The 26,421-nt window shown below is 46.9% G+C and overlaps 8 protein-coding genes across 8 annotated transcripts; 3 read left to right on the forward strand and 5 right to left on the reverse strand.

Annotated features, from left to right (window-relative positions):
* Positions 1–433: 433 nt before the first annotated feature.
* On the forward strand, positions 434–1,679 carry ATNIH1004_008839 (uncharacterized protein; the record flags this gene model as incomplete). Its single annotated transcript, XM_033573442.1, has 3 exons — positions 434–1,262; positions 1,317–1,491; positions 1,622–1,679. 3 exons carry the CDS (start codon positions 434–436, stop codon positions 1,677–1,679), a joined length of 1,062 nt encoding a protein of 353 aa, XP_033423994.1.
* Positions 1,680–2,925: 1,246 nt separating this feature from the next.
* ATNIH1004_008840 (uncharacterized protein) lies at positions 2,926–5,534 on the forward strand (the record flags this gene model as incomplete). The annotated part of the gene is made up of 2 exons (XM_033573443.1): positions 2,926–3,387; positions 3,495–5,534. 2 exons carry the CDS (start codon positions 2,926–2,928, stop codon positions 5,532–5,534), a joined length of 2,502 nt encoding a protein of 833 aa, XP_033423995.1.
* An 860-nt stretch (positions 5,535–6,394) lies between these two features.
* On the reverse strand, positions 6,395–8,309 carry ATNIH1004_008841 (uncharacterized protein; the record flags this gene model as incomplete). The annotated part of the gene is made up of 6 exons (XM_033573444.1): positions 6,395–6,574; positions 6,631–6,641; positions 6,697–6,844; positions 6,893–7,228; positions 7,378–7,897; positions 7,978–8,309. The coding sequence occupies 6 exons, from the start codon at positions 8,307–8,309 to the stop codon at positions 6,395–6,397; spliced, it is 1,527 nt and encodes a 508-aa protein (XP_033423996.1).
* Positions 8,310–10,859: 2,550 nt separating this feature from the next.
* On the reverse strand, positions 10,860–12,473 carry ATNIH1004_008842 (uncharacterized protein; the record flags this gene model as incomplete). Its single annotated transcript, XM_033573445.1, has 1 exon — positions 10,860–12,473. One exon carries the CDS (start codon positions 12,471–12,473, stop codon positions 10,860–10,862), a length of 1,614 nt encoding a protein of 537 aa, XP_033423997.1.
* An 868-nt stretch (positions 12,474–13,341) lies between these two features.
* ATNIH1004_008843 (cytochrome P450) lies at positions 13,342–15,317 on the forward strand (the record flags this gene model as incomplete). The annotated part of the gene is made up of 9 exons (XM_033573446.1): positions 13,342–13,579; positions 13,639–13,702; positions 13,758–14,019; positions 14,068–14,176; positions 14,232–14,323; positions 14,374–14,688; positions 14,749–14,882; positions 14,925–15,068; positions 15,122–15,317. The coding sequence occupies 9 exons, from the start codon at positions 13,342–13,344 to the stop codon at positions 15,315–15,317; spliced, it is 1,554 nt and encodes a 517-aa protein (XP_033423998.1).
* A 2,064-nt stretch (positions 15,318–17,381) lies between these two features.
* Positions 17,382–18,522, reverse strand: ATNIH1004_008844 (uncharacterized protein; the record flags this gene model as incomplete). Its single annotated transcript, XM_033573447.1, has 4 exons — positions 17,382–17,664; positions 17,712–18,034; positions 18,140–18,420; positions 18,471–18,522. The coding sequence occupies 4 exons, from the start codon at positions 18,520–18,522 to the stop codon at positions 17,382–17,384; spliced, it is 939 nt and encodes a 312-aa protein (XP_033423999.1).
* Positions 18,523–19,723: 1,201 nt separating this feature from the next.
* Positions 19,724–21,135, reverse strand: ATNIH1004_008845 (uncharacterized protein; the record flags this gene model as incomplete). The annotated part of the gene is made up of 5 exons (XM_033573448.1): positions 19,724–19,855; positions 19,914–20,466; positions 20,546–20,682; positions 20,747–20,857; positions 20,917–21,135. 5 exons carry the CDS (start codon positions 21,133–21,135, stop codon positions 19,724–19,726), a joined length of 1,152 nt encoding a protein of 383 aa, XP_033424000.1.
* Positions 21,136–23,640: 2,505 nt separating this feature from the next.
* Positions 23,641–25,960, reverse strand: ATNIH1004_008846 (Zn(II)2Cys6 transcription factor; the record flags this gene model as incomplete). Its single annotated transcript, XM_033573449.1, has 8 exons — positions 23,641–24,040; positions 24,094–24,320; positions 24,393–24,588; positions 24,676–24,788; positions 24,841–25,157; positions 25,225–25,777; positions 25,868–25,891; positions 25,946–25,960. 8 exons carry the CDS (start codon positions 25,958–25,960, stop codon positions 23,641–23,643), a joined length of 1,845 nt encoding a protein of 614 aa, XP_033424001.1.
* Positions 25,961–26,421: the final 461 nt, after the last annotated feature.

Below are 26,421 nucleotides of genomic sequence, written 5' to 3' on the forward strand. Positions count from 1 at the left end.
TCCTCGATTTCAGCATAGTAATTCATGATGGTGGTGGAGAAAGTGTTTGAATAGCTTCAATTTTTATTGTTGAGATGAAAATTATTGTGGGGATGAAGCAAATCAACCCCCCGAAGGTGGGTGGGTCTGCTTACTAGAGACGGCTACCAACGATCCTTGGTCCATCCTTAGCCCCGTACCTTGTGGGCTTCCTCGTGTTCTGTCGTGCAGTCCAAATGGGAGAATTGCATATAAACTCATACAAACATGAGACTCCTTCGCGGCCTCCTAAATTCCCACAAGGTCATTGTCACCTCCGACCTCACATCTCTTGCTGCTGTCACTATCTAACCTCCAGCATTCTCTTCTAATTCACAATCGATCAAATACCTCGTCAGAGCTCCTACAGGCCAGTTCGCAATAAGAGACTGCATTGGTCTACCCTTGAATCAAGATGCTCCTAGCGGAACTCCCGACCGAGATTCTAAGTGTCATATTCAGCTACATTCCCAACGGTGGCTGCTTAGTCCACATTATGCAAGTATGTCGCCTGTTCAGGGGTATGATCGAACCAATTCTGTATCGCTCTATGCATTTACCGCTAGCCCTGACGCCCACATCGCGAGACTCCCACGGAGGCTCCGACAACCTAGGACATCTCGCCGGGCTTATTGGTGCATTGTCTGCTCGACCTCAACACTGCCGTCTTGTGAAAGTACTCGATCTTCAGCTGGATCGCCCGAAAGGTCTTGACCCCAGCTATAAGATCAAAATCTCGAACCTCTTTCCAAGCCTTCAAGGGCTATCTCTCAGCCCACCTTCCCTGCATTTGGATCTCACTGGCATGTTGGACCTTGAGTATCTACGACTCGATTTTGACGACATAGCTGGTGATCCTCAACCGATACAACTTATTTTATATCCCTTCCGAGTTCCAACTCTTCGTGTCCTACAAATTGAATCTCTTGAACTGGATACTCAATGGCTAGATCTAAGTCCATTACAGAGACATCAGAGGTCACCTATTATCGATCTTCACATTCACGTCTTCACTCATGTGGACCAACCTGTTGGCATTTTGACTACTCTCCTAAACTCTGTCAAATCCTTAAAACGATTCACTATTGACGCCGAGCTCGATGCTGTAATATCACATATGGTACATGATTGGTTGTCCTTGGATGAAATTCTTCGCACACTTCGATCCCATGCGGACACACTTGAAGACATACGTATTGCTGCTAGTGATGGTGGTTTCATCCGTCGAACCACACCAACTCACAGTATTATGCTTTTCTCTTCCCTCAGGAAATTGGCAATACCAATTAGCTGTTTAGAGTATTGCGAAGGCTCCCATTGCGATATTGTATTACCACCAAAGCTGGAAGAGCTACAGCTGCAACAGCAGGAATGCTATGATAACATTCTGGTTTTGTATTCCTGTTATGAAGGCCTGAAAACTCTAGCGGAAAGGAAGCGCGATGGCTTTCCAAATCTAAAACTTCTTGTCTGGTGGACTCAAATGTCCGACGCGTGGTTTCAGCTATGCAGCCGACGCCCTGTACCACCAATTGGAACCCTTTTTCATACCTTTAAACAAGTGGACGTCTTGTTCAGATGGGATACATGTCCATTTTTCAAGCAGTCGTCTTTTGGTCAAGCATTCAGGCCTGACCCAGTGGAATGATGTGATGGCCTAGTCATTATAGTGACGGGTATAAGTTTTAAATTGAGGGCTGAGCGTGGCTGAGCGAGACCGTCAGGCTTGGCTTTGTATGTTTTATTTGACCCCCTAATATCCGAGATCTGGCTAGCTCTGGGGTGATCAGGGATCAATCCAAGGTTGCTCCGGGTTAATCCGGGATCGGTCCAGGATTGTTCACGGAGCGCTCAGCACACGCACCACTATGCTCACCCCACGCTCCTGGTTCGCTTAGGGAGCAAAAGCGGCGCTAAGTCGGGCCGAAAACGGAAAGGGGAAGTTCAAAAGTTTCCGCAGAAAAACAGTTCGGTAGTTCTTAACTAGTTTCTAACTAGTTATAAAGTACTTACCTGTACACATTTCGTTTCCGAATGTCCCTTTCAATTAAATTAATATTCTTTCGAATGTTTTGAATTTCCTCCCATGTTGTTTCGTCCAGATAAGTATGATGTAGTGTACGAAGACTTGGCTTTAAATATTTACAGATTACAGCTCCAGAACATTTCCACATCCATTTTTTAACTAGCAGTTTAAAAAGGATGACTTAACACTTAATCTTGCACCGCGGATGCTTGACCTCGAGTATTGTATCTATAAGTAGTTAATAACTGCTTACTAACTACGTAAGAAGCACTTACATCTTGTATTATATGTTCTGCCTCTTGTAATCGGCCACTAATAGATACAATATAAGTGTATCCATTTTAATCAGTTCTAGGGTACTCTGGTAGATTATCTGCATACTTAATAAATAGCATTCGAAGTGGATTTGATTTTATATCTGTTAGTTAAATAAAAGCACTTATTGCTAAGTAATACATAAGCAGTTAGTAAGTACTTAAGAATTAGTTAGATTTCTTACCTCCCCAGTACAATCAGTATTCGATGTGTCTTCAACCTCACTAAAATGTAACGATGAATCTTCTACATCCATATTAATTTGGTTGGTATAAGTAGTTGATAATTGATTAGCAAGTACGGATAATTAGAGTAGGGAAAATATTCGATGGTAAGAAATATTTATGGAGGGAGAGTTGAAATTGAATTTCATCGTCTGTAGTACGGTATTTAAAGGTTGAGGTGCCGCGCCGCTTGTGTCAAGACCAGTGGGGCCGGCTGACGGCTTCTGGGAAGCGGCACCTGACCTGTGTACTCTTCTCCATGGTTTCATCTGGAGCTACATGAGCTGGTTTGGCGCTTTGTCACCTTTATTCAACTCCTCTGCACACTGATTACCACCCACCATGGCGGACTGCCAGCCAGTGGGCCAGGGCTCTACAATAACAACGTCGTCAACACAGGACCCGAAACCACTTAAGACACATTCATGCTCCTCCTGTCAGCGGAGAAAAGTCAAGTGCAACAGACAAGAACCGTGTGCTTGGTGCGCAAAGTATGGAGTGCAGTGTGTCTACCACCCTCCCCAACGGCCTCGCCGGCGGAAGAGGAATCACCCCGAAGCGAATCTGGCGGCGCGTCTAGAACGGTATGAAGAAGTGTTGAGACAAAACAGCATCGATCCAGATGTTTTCTCAACCACGCGTGCGGTGTCTTCGCCGGCCCATGAGGCTGTGATTTCAAAGACGGTGGCTTCTGCCACTGAGCTGACTGATCTAAGCGGCCCTCTGTCGGCTCCTCGTACGAGCAATTCTAGTCATGCAGGGCATACCGAGTTACGGAGGTTTGTTTCGAAAAAAGGAAACTCGGTATATCTTGATAGGTGCGTGTGAAAGTTTTGGATCGGTTATTTTTTGTTTTTTTACCACTTGATGAAATTTTGGATGAGACCAAAGCTGATGGTGCAACTTGCAAGCAACTTATGGACAAGTGTGAGCGACGAGGTGTGATTTCCTCAACGCAAGCCATCCGCATTGTGAATGATATTGACGAAGGGAAACAGTTACAGGAAGCGGAAGATGCCATACGGGAGTCGTCATCTCCTGCCGACTCTGACCAGTCTGGCCAAAACGATAATTCCCCGGTGGTTGATGCTGAATCAGGCTTGATTTTCAGTTCACCGGGACGCACTCCCCTCAGCTCAATGCATCCAAATCCGGTGCATATCTTCAAGCTCTGGCAAACCTTTCTTGAGAACGTCAACCCGCTCATCAAAGTTCTCCATGCACCCGTCGTGCAGCAGCAGATCTTGGAGGCAGCCGGAGACCTGCACGCGGTCAGCAAAGAGATGGAGGCGCTAATGTTCTCCATCTACTGTATTTCGGTGATTTCCCTCGGCGAGGACGAGGTAAAGCGTTCCTTTGGCGAGTCACGCGCCACCCTTATTTCAAGATACAAGCGCAGTGCGGAGACGGCCTTGCGCAACGCCGGGCTATTGAAAACATCAAATATGGTTGTATTGCAGTCCTTCTTGCTATATCTTGTAACGCAACTCTCCCTTCGTACGTTCATGCGTAACCCACATCCACTGACAAATCCGCAGTTTTCCCTGCGCCTGTTGTCCGACCCTCATTCACTGTGGTCCTTCTGCGGCGTAGCCATGCGAATCGCCCAGCGCATCGGCCTTCACAAGGACGGCTCTCATCTCGGGCTGTCCGTCTATGAGACAGAAATGCGGCGGCGCCTCTGGCTTCAACTCATCATCTTCGATGCCACCGCCGGATATTACTCGGGCTGCGGCTCCGCCATTTCACTCCCTCCTACATCCCAAACCACACTCCCTCCTCTCAACGTCAATGACAGCAATCTAGACCCGAACATGACGGAGCCTCCGCAGGAATGCACTGGTCCGACGGAGATGGTGTTCTGCCTCGTCCGGCACGAGTTCGGCGAATGGTTACGCCACCGCGCTGGGACGAAGTCTGGGTTCGATGGACACTGGGGGTTCCTTCGCTCGTCGTCCGTGCCGTTATCGGAAAAGGATGCGGCCATTGACGAGCTGGAGGAGAAATTTGAGACCAAGTTCCTGAAGCACTGTGATGTCTCGATTCCACTTCACTTCATCACCGTCACCATGGCGCGGTCGGTTGTATGCATGATACGCCTCGCTGCACACCACCCGCGACAATACTCCGGTAGTAGTATTGCCGGGGTCGGTGGGGGTGGCGCACACAAACAGGCTCAGTGCAACCTCCATTTATCCGAGGAAGAGCGAGACCGCATCTTCACCACCTGTATCCAGGTCGCTGAGTACTGTGATGCTGTCCAGACCAACCGCGCCACCAAGAAATACCTCTGGCATGTCGACTACAACGTGCAATGGGACGCCCTGATCTACATGCTGTCCGAGCTGCGCGGGCGCCGAGTGGAGGGCGCCGAGGTCGCTCGTGCCTGGGTACTCGTCAACAGCATCTGCGGCAGACACTACCGTCAGATGGGCCCGCGCGTGCGCCGGAGTACCCTGCACATTGCCATCCACAACCTCATCATCAAGGCTTGGAAGGGCCACGTCGATGAGTGTGGGCGGAGGGACATCCCCTCACAGCCGTGTCCAGATCTGGTCGCGACGTGGCTAAAGCTGGGCCTGGGGGCGCCGCAAACCGTAGCGGCTGCTGCTCCGCCACTGTCTGTACCCTTACAACAGCAAGAAGCCCCAAGCAGCAGGATCCCATATTCTGTAGAGGACACACAACAGACGCTCGAAAGCGAAAACTCCTTCGCGGGGAACACCAATACCAACAGTCCACAGCTGCAACCTTCCATAACGCCGTTCCAGCAGCATGGGTCTGCTACTGAGACCGAGATTGGCACTGACAAAAAAGAGATGGACTTCGTGTCAATGGGAGGAGTGCCCGCGCTGGACGTCAATCCCATGGACTGGGAGCGGTGGGACGACCTGCTCCAGCAATTCCAGCAGGAGTGTTGGGATGAGAACACGCTCTTCAGCCAGACATAGTTGGATACGGTAGTAGTGAGAGGTATTTGAATTGGGCGGCAAGTTCGGCGGTCTTGATGGATATGTGAAAAAGCTGATCGAGGCGTCGAGTAAGGCTTTCGTTTAATTCTAGATTAAATAATTGGTTAAAGTATACGAATCGTAGTTAGTCCTGAGTCAGTGCTAAATATGTGTAGTAATAGCATACGGTATATCTAAAGCTCTGGCGTAGGTGATTTTGTATCCTAAAGAGGTTACCATAAATATATTTAGATTAAATAGGTAATTTCTCCATTAACGAAAGCTCTTTGAATCGTGTGCTATTTAAAGGTATTTGATACGTTTCAGGGATTCTTCAAAGAAATCTGCTTTGCGTACTACTAAATTACCCTATTTTGATATAGTTATTTCGAGTACGCTGTAAATGCTATTTAGACCTCAGGAATTCAATCCTTTATCTAAAATAGATATGGTTGTAATTTATCGAATTTAACAAGCTTTTGGTTTGTTGGTATTTGAACCGTCATACTAAATTAGTGTATAAATCTATACAGTAAGGGGTTAACCGTAGATGATATTTGATAGAGAATTATCCGGGATTCGGGATCGGATTACTCCTAGCGCCTTGACGAGCGCTCAGCTTCATCACCCTAAATCGCCTCCATTCCTTCAGAGAGAAATCGGTGATTGAAGATGGTATCATTAACAGTAAAGGATACAGTGCGGGTGACTTCATATATACCTTTTGGTCACGTGTTGAAGCCAGAGGAATAGCGTATTACTGGCACCACGCTCTATAAGCAGTCATTGATGAAGTTAAAGAGAAAAAGAGGGAGACAAATTGTTGTCAGAAATGACATCCACCAGGCATGCCCCACCCCTCACACAGACTTTCTGACCGTGCATTTCAACCGAGCAGGTGTTTTTGGTCTGGCATCATTCTGCTCTTTTCGGTCAGGTTGGGGTGGATGAGCCATAGGATTACCTTGTTCATCACAGAGAGTAAAATCGAATAAGGATATAAAGAGCGCCACCATGATAGTCACCGAAAGTTTTGCATACTATGTATCGAAACATTAATTCTTGTTGAGGCCAGAATCTAGCTCAGGACACTTACTCTCATCCCCACTGCGTCGGTTAGCCATCTAGTATGACCGGAGGTAGAAGGACAGCATCAACTTACAGCATGGATTTCGCCCCGCTCCCCACCCGACGAAACCGAGTGGAACCTTTTTATCCTCCGCTCGATCTGCGAGGTAACGTCCCGGATCCCACTTGTTTGGATCGGGATAGATGGCCGGATTGAAGTGGACATCATCTACCAGGAGAAACTATTGAACCGGTCAAACACAGCACCGACCAGCGCAGACCCCACTTACCGCAAAGGCACCCCTAGGTATGACCTCTCCTGTCTCTCCGATCGGTATGCCCTTATCACCACAGTTTCGACGGTATACAGAGCCAAGGAAGTGGAGCCTGATAGACTCCCGCAGACACAGGTCAATGGAGGGAAACTCGTACTCCCATATCTCGAGGTCAAGTCGGCTAAGAACCAGCTGCGGTGTCTCTTGGCCAGTGGAGTGTCGTACAAGTGAGGAATCCACTTCGGTCCGGACTCGGTCCATCCATTCTGGGTTACTAGCAAGGTGGATCAACAGCCAAGCGGTCATGACGGGCGTGTTAGCCTGACCACCAAATAGTGTCGCTATGATAAACTGAGCAAGATGTATGGGCTTGGTTAGCGGCTTGCAATGAACTGAAGAGGTGCTGTATGGTCTTGGTGGTCTATCGAAACTCAGGCGGTCCGATGTGTTGTATGGACATATCTATAGACCTCGGGGTGGATTGGATAGAGCCAACTCACGATAACGATATTGTAACTGCTTTGGCCTTTGTCCATCAGAGACTGTATGATATCATCTTTCCTACTAAGAGTGCGTTGTCGTTTATGGACCACTGTCCTAAACGCCTTATACAACCGCATTATTGCTGTCACCCGCCTGACAAATGCTGGTGTCGGTAGGAAAGGGAAAATAACATGCAATGGGGAGTCCGATTTCTCTACCTGGTGGAACAGACTCAATGTTTTTCTCGGGAGCTCCTTGGACTCTGTAACCTCGTCAAGGCCAATAAGATGCATTAGACTGTGGTAACCCACGAGATCAAGCTCTTCAAACGGGTCTATAACCCTCACTGGGACTGCGTGATCGATGAGACGGTTGATGGAGGCGGCTGTAGAGCGTAGCATAAATGGGAGACGCTTCTTTAAGTTTTCGGTGCGCATTGCCCTGATTAGGTCCGTCTGAAACCGGTAACTAGGGATGTTGATTGGAAGCTTGGCGGGACCTCGCAACGAGGGGTTAGTGACGAAGAAGAGGTTGTAGCTGTATAAGATGGGGAATCAGTCATCTATCGCAGGCCAGTAGACTGGTAGAAAGTTGGCAGACGGAGGGATTTTACTGACCCCTCCTCCACGTCCATCTCTTTCGCTTCATAAAACGTCCTCCGTCCATCCAAACCAGATAGACCGACAACTTGATGATTGCCAAGGTACTGACTAAAGTTCCCCGAACGCGAGAGTGCTTTGCATTGGAAATAGAACTTATGACGGTCAGAGAAGAACTTCAGGCGCCCGGTAAATAGGGAACCCTCCGTCACTTCCTTGGGGGCGTTCGGAGGGAAAGCTGCGCGCCGGAGCCATTGAGGAAAGAGAAGAACAAAACCAAGGGCGAAAACAACTGTGGCCCCGGCTAGCAGACTTGAAATTTTAGGAATATTGTCAAACATCATTACCATGTTGGGATATGAGTCACAGTTATATATACGGGGTATGCGAGAATCAACCAAAAGGACTGACAATGAGGCATATCAATGAAGAAGATCACCACGAATATGCCTGTTAATGAAACGGATTCTGAGGCCTATCCGGAGAGCCTAGATGTAATTTATGGGAATTTGCAGCCACTAGTCCAGATGAGGGAGATGATTGACCGTATATAAGTGAGATATGTCAACGTCCTGAATGGAGAGGGATTTTGTACCCCTGAGTAAAAGGGTAAATTATACACCGGGAAGATAGAATTGGTTAAGTAATCGGACGCCAAGTGTCCAATTTTTTTGCCGCAGCATCACCTACAATTTCAAATTCTTCTATACTATCTACATTATCAAAGGGAGGATAATTCTTAAGATGATAGAATTCTCCTGGCCCTTAATCGATTCAGGGAGGAGCAGAGCAAAATCGGAGCGATTACATTAACAGTGGTTCTCCTTTCTAGAGGCATCTTGAGTATTTTGAGGACTGAATATCTTTATGAAGGTACCATATGTTCTGTCGCAAGGCGTCTGGGTGGGTGCGAGGGCGTTTAATTTTCTTTTTTATTTTTAAGTCCCTTTTACCACCTTTTCATTAGCGCCCAACATTATTCAAAGATAACCCCACTTTGTATTGGATGGAGAAGGACTGATGGAATACTCCGCATGCGACGGATCTGAATCCTTACAACACTGGGTAAGTTCAATTTGAGGGCGGATTCCTAATTCCATACATACCATGAGAAAGGGACTATGTTTTGAAGTCCTAGAGATGATTTCGATTTCATCCAGATTGTTTAGTTAGACAAATTCATAGTAATCCCCCTCTGCCTAATGTTCACATAACAGCTTTGGTTGTGTAGCGAGGCTATACATTGTGTTGGGACCATTTATTCCGCATTTTGGGGCCCTGCGGAAGTGGCTTAGCCTCAGCTGCCAAGTATTAGAGGAAACAGGTTCAATATTATATTATCAACTATGGTCAAGACACGCATAAATGCACCCAAATAAGTAGGGATGTTGAGTGTAACTGCTTGGAGATATGCACAGTCTCCTACAGGGAAAAGTCAATAGATAGCCAAGGTATACAAGATTAGTGGTCGACATTACCTATGGGATGTTATTTTGCCACGTCAATCAATTAGCTCTAAGGTATGACAGCATATTTAGTGTTTCCTGCAGAGTAAAGCACATATCACATCATTCACTGGACCAGGCTTGTGTCCCAAGTGGTAATCTGGATATTGAATTGAGGGACAGCAAACCGTCTAGAAGGCGCAAGTGTCTATGTAAGGAGGTGTGCTCCAAAAATCATTGGATCGCGCTAGCACTATTGGCACCATTTCTAGTTACATCGGTTAACATATAATTTATATAATATCTCGTGATGCATAACCTACTTAAGACACGTCATATTGACAACTTTCATTTTGAAGCTATGCTAATGCCCATTTTTATTGAATTTAGTGACTCCTTGGTGTTCGCACGCGCGCCTGCCTATCGGCCTACATCCCCCCCTTACCTACGCAATGAAGGGTCAAAATCACCCCGTGGGAGTTCGCATACAAGCGCTTGCTTTACTGAATTCCGGTATCCCGTTACTGAGATTGAAACTATTACTGATATGGGCTGGAAATAATCTATTTCTAGAATATAAAGTAAAGCAATATGGCTTTAATCCCCAGGTTAACTGACGGATCCTGATCGAATACATGGAAGATAATAGGTATACGGGCCGGCCTTCTACACTAGAAAGCACCTAGAAAACTATCATATTTAAAAGGACCAGAGTAGCTGTTAACAATCCTACAATATTCTTATATTTAAAGCTTCGATTTATCCTGTCTCTTTATTATATATTCTTCATTATTTTGGCTTTAATTCAGTTAAACATACGACTAAACTTGGATAATGGATTATTGATGAATAAGAACAGATATTTAGACTTCTGTGTTGCCCATAAAAGGCTGCATCACTAAAGTCTTTAAAACATGATTTTACTAATGAAACACCAGTATACCTGGGCTAATGGTGTAGAAGTTCCGATGTACGGCATGGGCCTGGTAAACGTCAAGATAATATTGTGGTCTGCCGGTGTTTGAGAAGATATTCTGACTTCATAGTATGAGGCTGCTTTTATGATAAAAAGGGGACATTGGCACATTGCACTGAACACAAACCATCACTCGGCCGTGGTGACTGCATCCCTTCTCCTAAACTCTTTGCAACGAATCAGTGAAAGCTATGGGGGGATTTGAGGCCTTCGATGTGCTAGTTTCATCGAAGGGTTTCCAAACACGTCATCACACATTTTCTCTACCGTATGTCTTGGCCGTCCAGTCAGTGCTGGTACCTGTAATTATGAGCACTACTCCTAGAATTGTCACTGCTATGCTCATACGGTGACGTGATTCTGTATTCTTTGAGCGTTACTCTGGTTTGTTGCCAGCCCCATCTATATGAAGAGCCTCGATGATGAATTAGAAATGGGATCCCTTATGACCAGCTATAATATCTAGCTCTACCATCCATTTATTTGCTCTCGGCAGTCTCACGTTCAAGTTGCTCACAATCACCGGTATTCGTGCTTTCCTCCAATCCATACTCCGTATGAAGCTCCTCTCTCAACGGAACATGTTTCGCAACCAGCCCCAGAAGAAACCCCACACAAGATAATGCGATCGCTACCTGCCATACTGTGCCAAGAGCATCCATGTAGACGGCAATTACCTTCTTCCTAGTGGACTGTGGAAGTCCCGCGATGAACCCTCCACTGGCAGAAGTATAAGCGGCGCCGTCAGCAAACTTAGTCCGCACTGTATCGTCCTGGATCTGGCTCCCATGGGTGTCGAACTGACTGTTGAAGACGATCGACGAGATGGTGACGCCCCACACAAAAGCGAACGACCGCAGAAATGAATACACGCCATTGACACAGGCAACGTCGGACTCGGGGAGTGGCGCCATCAGTGCTGACGAAATGGCAGGTATAACAAGGCCTGTCCCAATGGCCACGAGAAATTCATACGCGTATGACCGAGCCTGTGAATATATGCCCCCCAATGTCGATAGCAGACCATAGCCCACAGCCTGTAGTGCAAAGCCGCCCCAAAACAACGGCCTATACCGCCCGCTCCGGGCCACGAATGCCCCTGCGCCTACAGCACTCACTGGTACCATGACTGAGTAGAGCAAGCAGTCAACGCCGGCGCGGACCGGCGATGCGCCTGCCACGGTCATGAAGTAGACTGGTAGGAAATATGACGCGACTTGTGTCAGCATGAAGGCAATGAAGCCCATCCCAAAGGCTACGACAGTTGTCCGATTCTTAAACAGATGATTCGGCACACTGGGCTCTTTGCAGAAAGTCTGATACACGTGGAATGACCCCCATCCGACAAAGCCAATGACCAGAGGAACGATGATGTGGTATGATGACCAGGGATAGTCGACCCCGCCGAGGACGAGCCCCAAGAGGATGGCCAGCACTGACGGGATGAAGATCACACTCCCCAGCAGGTCAACTCGCACCAGGACGCCCCTGATCGAGGCGTCATTTGTTGCGACGGCCCTCGACTTCTCCTTCAACGCGATGAACATCACCACCAAGGATACGCCCGAAGCCGGGACGTTTAAATAGAAAATCCAGCGCCAGTCACGCTCAGCAAATGCACCGCCTACCAGCGGGCCAATGGCGCCCCCGACTGCCGCCGTTAGAAACATGACGCTCACGTACTGGCTGCGCTGACGCAGCGGCACGAGGTCGCTCACGATGATGGCGGAAAGCACGTAGATGCCGCCGGTCCCGAGGCCCTGGACTACACGGCCTACAATAAGCATGGCTGTGTTTGTTGCGCCTCCCGCGATGCCACTGCCCACCGCAAAGAGGGACACCGCAAACAAAACGGGGTTTCGCCGCCCGATCAGGTTGGAGATCTGGGCATACAGCGGCTGTGGCACGGTTGAAGCCAGCGGGTATGAGTTCGCGATCCAAACGTACTGGCGCTCACCCCCGATCGCACGGGTGATTGTGGGAAGGGCCGTGGTGACAATACTGATGTCGACCGAAGCAATGAGACTCAGCAGGCTGAGGGCGGCGAAGACGCTCCAGAACCGCCATTGCGGTGTTGCCTGTCTGGTTGGCATTGTGTCTAGGGTTGCTAAGCATTTCCATTCCCTGGATTCCACTGCCAGCGAGCCAGACGTCTCTCCCCGGTTCAGTGTTCCAAGAAAAGGCGTCAGCAGCGAGTAATTAGTCATGTGATATAAGGGGGGTACCGGCTGTGAATAGTACTGACGCCTCTGCAAACATATTCTAGGGAGTATGACAGGTACGAGGTTCACATTGATTATTGACCAGGGGTCTGTCATGTGTCCATTATGGGTGGACTCCTTTCTATCTTTCTTTCTTCATCTTCTTTTCTTGTCCTGTTTGCTATTTCTCAGCCGTGCCGATCGCCTCGGGATCTCGACTGGGAATCGTAATAATAATGGGTCCGCCAAGCAAGTCAGGAGCGGCCTTTATCGAGATCCAGGACCAAGTGTATCCTCGACTCCTTGATCGATCTGATGTGCAGTGTCCAGAGAGGCAAGAATCGGCGGTGGTCCGGCCTTAAAGCTAACTATGGCTACGCAATTGTAGTCAGCAACCCAAACTTCGTGGTTGATGGATCACAATCTACTTCCAGGGCAGGGCTACGATTCCTTGAGCTCTCTGTCACACAAACTATTCGTCTGGTGGCTGTCATAAATCTCCTCTATTGGTTCCACGTCGCCATGATCGGCGCGACTCAGCTGCTTTATCAATGTCCATGACTGGCGAGAGCCAGGCAACTTCAATGGGATCAAGACAAATATTATGTACCACGTCCTTACCCACCACTGGCATGCTGAAAACAAGCTATGACGGTAGTCAGATAAGAAGGGAGGATCCCAGGCAGAAGGGTCAATTTCATGTCACCCTGGTTCGTGTATCTTTTGCAATTCCTTGCACAGCAAAGTCGCCACCGACGGTATGATCACCAGTTATTCGGCACTGCTATGGCCAGGGTCGACGGTCACAGCGCTGTACATGCTGGTCCTAGTAGCCATCATCCTGGCGCTGGTCGTCAGTCTCTATCGGCTCTTTCTTCACCCACTTCGAGCCGTTCCGGGCCCAAAACTGGCCGCCGTTACAGACTTCTATCGGTTCTATTTCGATGTCTTCGGGGATGGAATGGTCAAAACTATCCCAGAGCTCCACGAGCGCTACCGTACGTGTACCCCATACCTTCTTGGGTAAACGAGGCATTGAGAGATGAGTACGGAGTAGACTCCACGGTGGTACGGATTGGACCCAACTACGTCCATGTTCAAGATCCGCAGGATTACCATAAGTACGCTTTACCACCCACAACTTCAGGGGAATACCCAGCTCAATATCCTGACCAGAATCTTCTCGCGCAACTCTCCCTTTCTGAAATGGGGTGGTTTCTGGCACAACAGAGGCGGGGCGGCCTTGATTCTCTCAGTTACGGATCCGAAAAGACACCGGACCATGCGGGCCGTGATGAACCCATTCTTCTCTAAGGGCGCCGCGGATCGTCTGGCCAAGGGCTTTGTACGCCGGCTGAACAAGGCGTCGGATATCATGATGCAACAGTCCCAGGATGGAGCACCGATTGACCTGCTGAATCTCTATCGCTCACTCACGGTATGTTGGCCTGTCTCTTGATCAAATAGCTGTGCCAACCCGGGATAGTGCAATACGGTGGCCGAGGTCCTTTTGGGCGAATCAGAGTTGGTCCCTACGGGTCATCGATCTGACTTGCTGGGCGTGATGGATGAGATAGGCTCCCGGTCCTTACTCCGTATGTCACTTTCCAATTTGCTTTTGCCGGAAGACGCTGACTGAGGGCCGTCTAGTGTTGAACTTTCCCTTCTTGCAGCTCGTCGGCGCGAAGATTCCGCCGAGCATCGTGGATTCCCTGGCCCCTGGTCTCGGATTCCTTCGAGAGGTACGGGCAGAGCAGGAACCTCTCCTCAGAGGAAGCTAATGAGTGCATAGAAATGCGACGCTCTTATCGAAAAGTCCCACGCGAGGGGCCGCGACACACCATCTGCAGAGAAGCCGTGCTCCATGTGTGAAATGTTGGTCGAGAAGAACCCTGTCGGAGCGCTGTCAACGGACATGCATCGCGATCTAATGCAGCACATGCTCCAGTTCCTGGTTCCGAACACGGATTCCTCAGCGGTAACACTGTCCGCTGCAATATTCCAGGTTAGCCAATCGCCAGCCATGCGCCATCGCCTCCGCAGCGAGCTGGTCAACTACACTCTCGACAGTGATGATTGGAGCAGCCTGATGCAGTTGCCCTACCTCGTGAGATTTGACATCCTCCTAGATCTCGATGCTGTGCCTCCCCAACTAACTACTCTGTAGACAGCTGTTGTCAAGGAGACTCTCCGGATGTATCCCGGCCTGCCTGGCCTCCTGCCCAGAGTAGTTCCGACCGGGGGATACACAGTTGGTGAACAATACCTGCCTGCCGGTGTACATCAACCATTACGCTATCTGTGATCCCTGCTAACCAATTGCAAGACCACCATCGCGGCGAGCATATACGCCCTGCACCAGAACGACAAGGCGTACTCAGAACCGACCAAATTCATCCCCGAACGGTGGCTGGTGGCCAGCAACAACGACCGCGATCGTTGCTTCGCTCCGTTCCAGAAGGGCAATCATGCCTGTATCGGGACCAAGTGCGTTGTCATTCTGTCGGATGACCCCTATCGCTGGCTGACTTTCTGTCTAGTCTTGCATATATGCAGTTGTATCTTGGGATTGCACACATGATCAAGCGATTTGATCTGCACCTGTGCGAGCCTGTCTCTTCAGAGTGGCAATGGATCGATCGCGCTGGCGCAAAGCCAGCGTGGCCTGTGTTCACCCGAGTTGTTAAGGATCATGCAAGCACACAAGCTTCACACAGGTCTGTCACAGGTGTATAATTGTACTTTATGTGTATATATTATTAAGCAGGTAAATAATTGTCAAAATAAGCTAGTCTTGCTTTGGACATCATTTGAACTATACATACATAATAACTCTATAGAAGAGTTGGGCACAACTTCTTTCTGTATACAGTCAATTCAGACCTCCTAATCAGAATACCATAATATCCAGCAATATGATAGCAGACTAGAATATATACAGAAATATAATAGCCCTAAATCTCTACTTATTTTTATGAGTAATTATTATTAGATACTATATATTTACGTCTGAAGCAATATCTTATATGATGTTTTGGTTGTCTCTGCGCAAGTACAGATAAAGCCACTTGACCATATAAAAGGTACAAGTTCGATCAGTCGCATCTAGCGCCCTATATAGTAGCGAAGGCGTAGTCTGAGCACCATACTGGGTTTAACCCATGATATAAAATGTACCTCCAACGGCACACTATTAGCATGCATTTGACTGTGACCTGATAAGTCTCTACTATTTAACATTGTCTGTTAATGCAAGAGTAGCCTTGAACTTTAGCGTGTTTATTGGTCTTTAAACCCTCGAGTTTACAGAAGAGAATTAGAAGAATAATTAATCTTCCTCCGAACAACAGTCACATTTTCCTTTCACTTAGATTGTTTTTTTTTCCCTCTTTTTTTGGTTATCTTAATTATTTCAAATAGTAGCGGAGCTGGTTTCATGTGTATAAGTTCTTATTAGATTTCTTTTATTATAGAATAATAGATTCCGCAATGTAATTTAATTTCTCCTATTCTTATATCCCGGTGTGGTTGCTAGAGAATTTTCCCAGCGCCCGGGACGCTTGCGCCGCAGACTAGCTTCTGTTAAATATTTTTAAGAGTTAGCTAAGGCGTTTGCCTAGGAGACTGCAGCAAGGCAGGGATTATGTAGTAATATTTCTGCAGTCACAAATTACTTCCGTTCCTTATTGTATGGGTCAGTTACAGCCAATTATACTTATGCAAACTGGCCTTAGAAATGTATGTTTCGCCGAACAGTGAACTGCTGCGCAATCGGGAGCGTAATCCTAATTCTCGCAGTGGTGCCTTCTAAAACCAACGCCCTTGGTATCCTATAACTGGATAGGGTATAAGACCGCTATCCTAAAACGGGTATACCGAGCAATTTCACATGATATATTCCCTCTCATCTTGCCTTTGCTTATATAGCAACCCTCAGTGGCTAATTTCCTCAAGAGGAATCTCCCAAAAAGGCTTTCCTCTAAGCCCAGCTTCGCACATTAGTTTACTTTATATGATGGTCTAACCGTGAACATATTATTTTGGATACATATATATGGCGTAACACACAAACTAGTCTACATGTCTCCGATAACAATTTAAGAAACGCTTCTCAATGTCAAGGGTTGAACCCAATGCATTGCTCAGGCATGGCCTTCGCTCCTATATAGGGCGCTAGATGCGACTGACCTCCGATCAGTCGTTTTGTACCTTTTTATATGGTCAAGTGGTTAACTGCTCTAAGAGTTTTCTCTCCGGCCTACATAGCTCACGTTTGTAAGAAACTTTTGAGTTGATGTATTCAAGTTTTTGGGCACTGTCACCTTGTGACATGGCCAAGTCATTTATTAGTTACACGTAATTCGAATAATGTTCTATATGCTAGTAAGGTGCCACGTGTGATGACAAAGTTTGCAACTTAGAGGTGAGCACTTGGCGAAGTGTTGTTCATTGTCCTTTATCTCCCAGGCTGGTACTATAATCCAACTGGTAGTTCTATATAATGCCGGGAGAGATAGTCTCATATCTCAAAAGAACAAAAGTCATAAGTAATATCAAGACGGGAATTTGCAATGCCTAAATATAGATGGGTTGTTTGCCCTGGGAGGGACACACACTTAACTTTTCATCATCGAGCACATAGGGTTCTAAAGCCACTATAATGTAAGACAAATCAAAGTCATATAACTGATATCCTAATATTCAAGAAAGTGGATGCTTCACCGAAGAACCACCCATTGCATAACGCAATTCTATAGTATTGAACAGGCAGTATTTCTAACAGTCACCGATGACGCGAGTTTACAACTGCAGGGTAGATACCAAAGTACTTAAGATCCCAATAACCAACGACGATGCTTGCAGCTGGGCGCTGGCACGTCCCTCAAGCAGACTGATCGAGGGATCTGCAACACACGTGGAAGCCGAACTGGGACTAGTAGTGGCCGATGCAGGATGAGGATGCACTACACTGGAAGCCTTCGGGGGATGAGAGGCCGAACCGATAGTGGTGCCAGTGACATGAATCGACTCGCTCGCGCCCAACGAAGAATCATCCTCCATCTTGATACTCTTCCAGGAGCCGCTCTGATCAGAGTAGTGGTAGGAAGAAGCCGGGTTGAAACTGCGAACCTGATGGAGTTGATATACATCGTGAAGGGTCCAGCGCTGTAATCGGTCTGGCCACCAGCCCATTGAATTGTCTCGGCATCATTTTCAAGATCGCCACCCTCCCAGAGGCCAATTTTGACTGTCATGGGCTGCTGCGGGTAGCGAGTGCCGCCCTTGGCTTCATCAAAGGTGACCGTCCGCACGGCCGTGCCATCAATTGACCAAGTAATTTTCTCGGGAGTGTACTCCACTGCATAAGTATGGAATACGTCCCGAGGACTGGCGAAGGTCTCAAATGATCCGCGATCAAAGAAAGATGTATCGCCCCTTCCAAAGTAGTTGGTCTGAATCCGGGTTTTGTCGCCCCCAAGTGCTTACTATATTGTATATAATCGATGCCCTTAGCGCCTGATGCTTTATAGATGCACAGCCCAGGTCGAGAAACCTACCCAGCCAATCTCGTCCAACACATTCGATTCGAGAACCATGGCACTTACGATGCCAATACCCGGGGCGACCTTCATTTTTACCTCGACTTTGCCGAAGAAGATGTAGAATTTACTTTGGAGAGTGGGCGCATCGCCCTTATCGCGGACGGCGAGCTCTGCTCCCTGGTCGCTGAACTGGAGGGTGCCACCGGTGATCTTCCATTGATCGAGTGACGGGTGGTTCTTGGTAAAGTCGGAGATGAACGGTCCCTGGTTCAGCCCTTTGTTGTCGGGGCACTGCGCTATTGGTTATTAGCAATTCCATGGATCGAAGGGCTAGGCTGAGCATTACTCTGTAGAGGGTTATAGTCCGTAAAGGTCTGCGCGATGGCCAGAGAAGCCATTGTAGCCAGAGCTACAGTTCCATATTTTGAGAACATGATACATCAGTGAGCAGTGACTAAAGCTTGAAATAATAATCGCAAGGGACTTATACTGGAAAAAAGATGTGCAGGGGTGAGGCAAATTTAAGGAGTGTAGTGTATATGACCCCCCCCCCCAAAAAAGGAAAAAGAATAAGAATAGACAGCTAGACTAATAAAGAGGATTAAAAGAACGACGGTCTGGTTGCTAGGATATGAAGATCAACAGTGGAGATAGTATTGATATAGTTAGCGAGGTCATGATAGACAATTTAGCACTTTGAATCTCTAACCAAATCCGTTTGTTACGGCTGAGACTGATGGCATTACCCCGGCTAAAAATAGCCGGCAAGAGATATAGGTAAATTTTGCTTGATCTCATGATCCTAGATTGTAAGATCCCTGGCAAGCATCTAGTTACATAAATAACTCTATGGACTATCATGCGTGTTCATGCATCTATCCACACTCCATTCTCCAGCAACATCACCCTTCCAGTCATGGCATCCGCCACAACCACCACGTCAGGGTCCACCCTACTACCATGACTGTGCCCTGTGGAGTCTTGCTGTCGATCAATCGGTCCAGGACCTCACCCACTGCCTTTATGACGTTGGAGTCGCCTGGGAAGATGTCTGCTGTACGGGCGCTACCAATGCCACTGCACAACGACCACCTACCCTACCCCGACTGGCACTGGCCCTTCAACCCCCTCTTCCGCAACTGAAATGGAATCGAGTACAAACGCCGGTGTCTTTTCTCGGAGGCCAGTACCGACGAAGATTGCAATTGGAGTGTTGGGGCTTGTCATAATCGGGAGGCTTGGTTGGGGATAGGGATAGATAGGAGGAGGCTTTGGACTGAGGCAGACAGTTCGCTATACCAGTATGGCTCTTGTATACTAGACCATCGACCCTTCATAGCCTCGAACTATTCTTTCTAACTCACAATATGATTCCATATACTTTCGCTCATAATCTCTTAGAATCTCACATTACTAAATAGCTAGCCAATAGAGATCTGCTGAACAAAGTAAATGAATACTCCTATCGAGCTGGACTCTAGAAGCTAGGGTCGTTCGAAGCCCGACATGAGGAATGTAGTGTATGGCTCTGTTCACTCTAAAATTCTGGAGCACAGTATACAACGAGAATGGACTCGAAACAATATCATAAACTTTCAATCATGCACTCTCCAAATCCAACTCCTTTTCAAGGGCCTGTATTTCAGGACAGTGTAGTTGCCGGGTTTCCGATGAAGGGGGATCTAGTATGAGGGCGATAAAATATAGACTGGAAACTGAAACTCCAATATCCTCGGCTGCAATGTGCGTCAGCTTCTGTCCTTTATGCAGCCCGATGCTAGCGACTTACGTTATTCCTAACAACCTCAATCCCAAGCCTGACCACGAGATGGTAGCTCCGGCTAAGATTACAAATTTCAAATGTCGGGGTCAGATGCAGGGGCACACAATGCCGACTCCATAGAGTGTCATTGAGCGTCAATATTGATTCAGATGCAGGACTGTCCTCGACCACAAGTGGTTGACGCAGATTTGACATTGTCTGAGTGATCCAAGACCGGCTGTGAACTTGGGTCGATCCGCATGATCGGACCTCCGTATTTTCGATGAGCATGGACTGGAAATCATGCAGCAATGCAGCAACGTTGCTATCATCCAATTTAAAGCCCAATACTTTCACCCTTAGCGAGATCGGATGCCCTAGCAGCAGGAATGGTCCATGCAAGAGCTCGGCCACAATCTCGTAGGTCAGTGGCGAAGAAGAAGAGATGTTAGATCCGTCCGGGCTGCAAATGAGGACCTTTCTGACTGCCAAACTATGCAGTGGGGGACTAAAAACAGAAATTGGATGGAAATATACATCGCGGGCCTGTGGCACCGTATTAGGACTGGCGGCGATTGACCTTCGGAGTGGAATACTCAACGGTTTTGTGGGTCGCACATATGAGACCATTATATTGAACAGTTGCCTCAAGGACATACTTGATCTCCTCAGGCGTGGTCCTATCACCGGTGGAAGGTGGAAGCTTTCGCAGTAGATGTCGTGGCTGCCGGCTTGCTGATCGTTTGCGGGCGATATCTGTAGTGTGCGCCTTGTAGCATTCCGATACCTGAGGAAACTATGTAACGGCCAATGTTATATAAATATTTGCCTTAACACTATGGAAAAGCTCAATCACTCACCCTAATAGAAAATGGAAAAGCGTGCTCACCCGGAGAGACAGTCAGGTCTCCCGATGTGAACCAGCTCGCACAGTGGCTGGGAGGAAATACTTGTTTATTTCTCTTGAAAAGCTGTCTCGGTCAACCCAGACCCTCACCCCCAATTAAAAGAAAGGAGAAGGGGAGCATACCTCATGCAATTCAGTGAGCTTCCCTGAGTCCAGTCTTGATGTCGCTGACCCTGAAAGCTTGATAGTTATTTTGGTGATGTCGACCTCTGCTTCATTGCGCAGGACAACATGACCAGAAACCTCATCTTCATTTGTATAGACAGGCTGCTCTTTTTTGAGTTGTATTCGGAGATCCATCCGAGAAGGTGATTCAAAGAATCGCTCCACTCGGGACAGCATGAAGGAACGCAAAGGATTCGATTAAGCAAGATATGAACTTGCTTGTCAATACAGATAATTCCCAATTATCTCTCTCAAATACGGACCTCTACGTATTCATAAGGAGAAGACATGTGCCATGGCATTAATAAAAACAAAGAAAACTCCATAAATAGCAACAATATTCTCGTTCGGTATATTTGTACATGAGTCGCTTTCCCCGAGACCTTTACTATATCCGTACGTCAGTGTTCCAACTCGTCTCAGCACGAAGGCTTTGCTAACCAACGTCATGTGGATTGAAACCCAATTTTCCTTAGCCAGTATAGCAATGATTATTGACTTCGAACGCTCAAGAAGGCGGAAGTCCCCGACTATTATTAGCCTTGGTCAGGAAGGCAAGCCCATGATTGGCGCGGAATAATAGCGGGTCCTACAGCATCCAATTATACCGGTTATTAAACAAAAGATATGCCTAACATGACATCACAGGACACAGTGATCTTGTTGAAAGCGATTGCTTGTTCTATTGACCGGGTGACCGCTAACGTTACTACTTTACTAACTAGTTAATATTAACTAAGAACTAGTTAGCTTACATAAATGATGATTAATCGATGTCGAACCAAGGGTGGGGGGCCCATGTATGGCGGTATGCTTCAACAGATCTGTTTAACCTGCAGTCTGCAGATAGTCATTCTAACTTTTCATGAATTATCTGATCTGCATATATCTATGCCGAGCTATAATGTTGCAAATTTTTCAGCTGAATGAATAGGGGTGCTGTCATGCGTAAAAATAGCCTGGTTCCCAGATAGAAGGCACCATTTCCTCTAGTAGAGCAATACAAGGCTTTGCAGTATCCTTGCTTTTGGCTTTAAAATCACGCCCTAAACATATGAGATCTCTATTTTTGCCCCAAATAGCTGCCCAGACCACAACTAGACTAGGCTGACCGTTGGGAAGGGAAATTCCCATGGGAAATCGGGATGGGATTCCCGTCCCATAAAAAGGGGACGCTTTTCTAAGATTTTATGGGAATGGGAATGGGAAGGGAATGCCAAAAGATTCCCACTGGGATTCCCCCTTCTTTCTGGATGGGAATTGGGGTAAGAAATTGGATCACACTTACTAATGGGAAGGGAATGGGAATTTGGGAAATTCCCTTGGAATTAGATGGGAACTTCCCATATTAAATCACGTGATTAATAATTACTGTATATACTGTATAGTTACTACTCAAAACTGCTACTTTAAAAATATACTAAACCTAATTAGGAAATAGGACGGGAAATGGGAAGAGTATTTTTATAATTTAGGGATTTCCCTCCCATATTTCTTGGCATGGGATGGGATTATCCCATCCCGAATCCCATCCCATATTACTTAGCACGGGATGGGAATCCCTTCCCATTTTCTTGAGACGGGATTCGGGACCAACCCCAGGATCCTTATGGGAATATGGGACGGGACCAGACCTCCCTCGGGATCCCGAATCCCTCCCAACGGCCAGCCTAGCGCACGACCCTCATTGAGGGAGACCCTCGAACCTGTGGGGTCTATTGTGGGTGGACCCTCCCCGAGCCTCAGCCACCCGTCTTTGCGTAATTAATTTTTTTTTTTTTTTTTTCATATTTCCTCCTTTGGTTGTATAAAAATGATGAATATTCTAATACAGCTGTTCTGGTATCCATTTCTATTTCTGATAGTTATCTCCAACATTAATAATAAATATATTGAAATCTATTGGTATTCTAGTTTATACTATAATTAGTAAACTCGCGTGACTGTGATTCTTGCCATATGCATCCGTCTGCTGCTGTATTACTTGGATGGTTTCAACAGTTTACCACAATTCTAATTCCTCTAATATTGGTGTTGAATATTCAACACTTCGTGCACCACACACATAGTTTATTCTTTCAATTCAAGCAGTAAGCCTCTATTTCTCTCTTCTGGCGACAAAATATAAAGTTTGTCTGATAAGTAGCAAACCTACGGTACATTTTATGCGCAAGAGGTACCAACTTGCTTTGTAGTCCTCTTTCTACTACCCTATTAACACAGCTGGTGTCCCAGGCACTCGCCTCTAGACCTCGGCGCGGGGCCGGCAAATTAATACTTTGTCAACCGGAAAATGACCGCTGTCGCGTTAATGGCCACATAAATAGAGCTTTTTGATCAGCTTAATTAGGAAATCAGATCATTATTTTTGATTCGATATTCGTTGTATTTCAGCACTCCACTGTAGTTGACAACACCCCGTAGTTATTCGTATTCGAATTACGAACAATTGTACGAATATTGTGTGCGTCTTTATTCTCTCGCTTCACTTGATGACCTGTCTATTGCCTCTTTTCACCCTTAATTACAATCTGCTAATACTACCACGCTTCTCGAATGTGCCATAACCACGAAGGTTTGCATGGCCTCTCGCCCGCTCAACCTCTGACTATGATCAAAAGTTTGTGGCCTTATTTACGCTTGACTAACGGACTCATTGGCAGTTTGTCTCAAAGAGAGGGATCAATCTTGGCACAGGGAATTGTTGGGCACTGAGAAAGAGGCTGGCTCCAATTGTCCCATTATGTCAGTTGGTGCTTCCTGACTAAAAGAAGTTTCCATCCAGGAAGGGAGCGGCAAGGATGAAATGTCAGATGCAGTCCCCTGTCTGTGAGAAGAAAGTGGCCACATGATGCTCTTATCTCCAGAGACAGTCGTGTTTTCTGCACTGAAGAAACACCACGATAGAGAAACGAATTCCTGAAATAGTTTCTGCATGATGGCGATAGGCTGGCTCATTGTCCCGCTCTGAGCCAGACAGTCCGCGACAGTCTTGAGGATCTGAAAGTCCTCTAAATGGCATGTTATGATGGCGTTGCAGAACAGTGCAAAGCACGATGTTAAAGGATAATATAAAAGGGTCCTGATGTCAGCATTAGTCCTCACTTAAGAGTCTAATTCTGGCTAGGGACTAACCAATGTAAATGGGCGACGGTTTTCTGTACGTCACTGGACCTGCATATCATTATCAACGCCAGCAGCTCACGTCGCGCAGACCCAAGGTAGTGATCTATGCCGGTTCGGTTATGAGTGACTTGGTACAGGTGTAAGATGCTGGTCATAACCGAATGGTAGGCGAAGTCGAGGGTTGCGATTTCGCTGTCTAAATCTAAGCCAGTCCAGCTTGTGGATGGGAGTCTGATCTACATATCGAATGCTGAGCTATAGTCCATCTTTGTACAATGTATCATAGTCAGGAAGCTTTTTGTACCTACCTGGTCTATCTTCATTTGAATGTTCTCCATCTTTTGCAAAAGGCCTGCCCCTATACTGCGAAAGGACCGAGAGGCAGTTGCCCTGGTGGAGTCATTAAGAAAAGGCATCATTGCATCCTGAACTTCCGCCAGATATAAATATATAAGAATCAATTCCGAGGACACGATGTTCGTGCTTGAGGGGCCCATATCGGTGCTAGGTTCGACGGTCAGCACTTTGGGATTTCCCACTTTCCAAGCATAATTTCTGTCCAGTATGTAGCACCACATGAAACAGTAATACTCTTCCTCGCTGCTAGTAGCAGGGTGCAGGCTGAGATCCATGCATATCCTACATGCAGACTTTGCCAGCTCTCGGCAGGTGTTGGTGTCGCCTGATCCTTGGTGTAAGAAGATCTGTTTGCTTATTAGGCTCATGCATTTCATTCTTGGATGCCAGATTACTCACCCCACATAATATGGCTTGTAGTAAAGAAAGCGAAGGCTTTGTCATGAGTGAAACCTTCTTCATCGCTCTCTTTGCCGTTTCTCTGTAGAGTAGTGCGTGGTACCGGAGTCTCTGAGCTATTTCGTCGTCTCTTTCAGTCTCGACTATAGTATTGAGGAATTTATAGGCCACGGAGCTGACGCAGACTGTGTAAAGAATGGAATCAGAAGGCGTGGCAGTGTTAAAAATGATGGCTAACCCCATATACTTGAGAGTGTCTTTGCCAATGTGTCTGAAAAAGCCCAAAGCGAAGGAGCCAAATTTGTCACTGCCGATATCTGCAAAGGCATATCGAATGAGCATAGTCTTCATCATAAGATGGAAATGTAATAGGTATCTACTTACCATTCAACATCCAATGCAGGAATTCAATGGACGGAATGCTGCACCGTTCTTCACCAGATATTTCCCCAACCGTCTCTGCACATTGATCCAAAATCCCAGGGATCTGGCTTGCAAAAAATAAGGCTGATTCTAAAGCTTGGTGCCTACTCCAAGCAAGGCCCTGCGGAAGTTCCAACTGATGTCGGTTGATCATCTGAGCATCCGTGAGAGGAACAAACGCAATCCAGTTATGAAGCTCATAGTTTATATCGAACCGGTTCAAAATCATAGAGGGTCCATTATCAAGCATGTCCGCCGAGAAGTTTTCGCCCATCCGATGTGAACCTACATCGAAAGTAGAAGAGTCTCCTGCTTGATTAACGCCGTCTTGCAGCGACTGTGGATATGCGGCCCAGGACTGGGAGGCAAGGGGCCCGTCAGGTTGATGGTCGTAGGTCCCTCTTGGGATCTGAGCAAGGTTCCTCTTGGGAAGTCGCTTCATGCCACGGGTCCGAGTGCATGCGGACTTTTGGTCCAGGCAATTTCCACAGGGATCGTTCCTGTCACATCGGATCTGAGTGTGATATTAGTTAACGTAGTATGGAAGGGGAAGTTTGGTATTTTAGAAAGTATGAAATCTGAACGATGAATCTGCGGAGTATACCTTCCTAGCATGGCACGAGTCACACTGAGTTATTATTATTAGAACAAGCTCAATTAATCTTAAAAAGGGACTGCATACCACCTGACGCCACATGATTTCGGCCGACAGCGATTAATACATCCGATCTCGAGCCAAACGCCTTATTCTCTGAATATTCCACAGCTCGGTGCATACAGCGCAACAATATATACTTATAACAATAGTGACTTTTTTAAGGTTTCGTGCAAAAGCTAATGGACTAGTGGATCCATGCCAAGATGTAGACAAAAATAGGAAGACCAAGCCTCTGATTGCGGATCCTTCGCCGCCACGTTTCAAATAAGGCTGGCTAATAAGAGTCTCTTTTAATGGACAGTATGAATATTTCAGGATTAGATCTATTTTTACGTCTATTTTTCGGCCGCGTTTTTTTTTAACTTGGCTTTGAAACTGTTCTGATAATCCAAGGGTTCGGCTTCTCGGACCATGAGTGTCAAACAATAGGGGTTTTGCAACTACGTATGCAGGGCGATGCATTTGATGAAATTGATAAGAACTTGGTAATGTTGGTCAAA

Source organism: Aspergillus tanneri (genome assembly GCF_003426965.1).
Source record: "Aspergillus tanneri strain NIH1004 chromosome Unknown AapTan_6_pilon_pilon_pilon, whole genome shotgun sequence".
NCBI lineage: Eukaryota > Fungi > Ascomycota > Eurotiomycetes > Eurotiales > Aspergillaceae > Aspergillus > Aspergillus tanneri.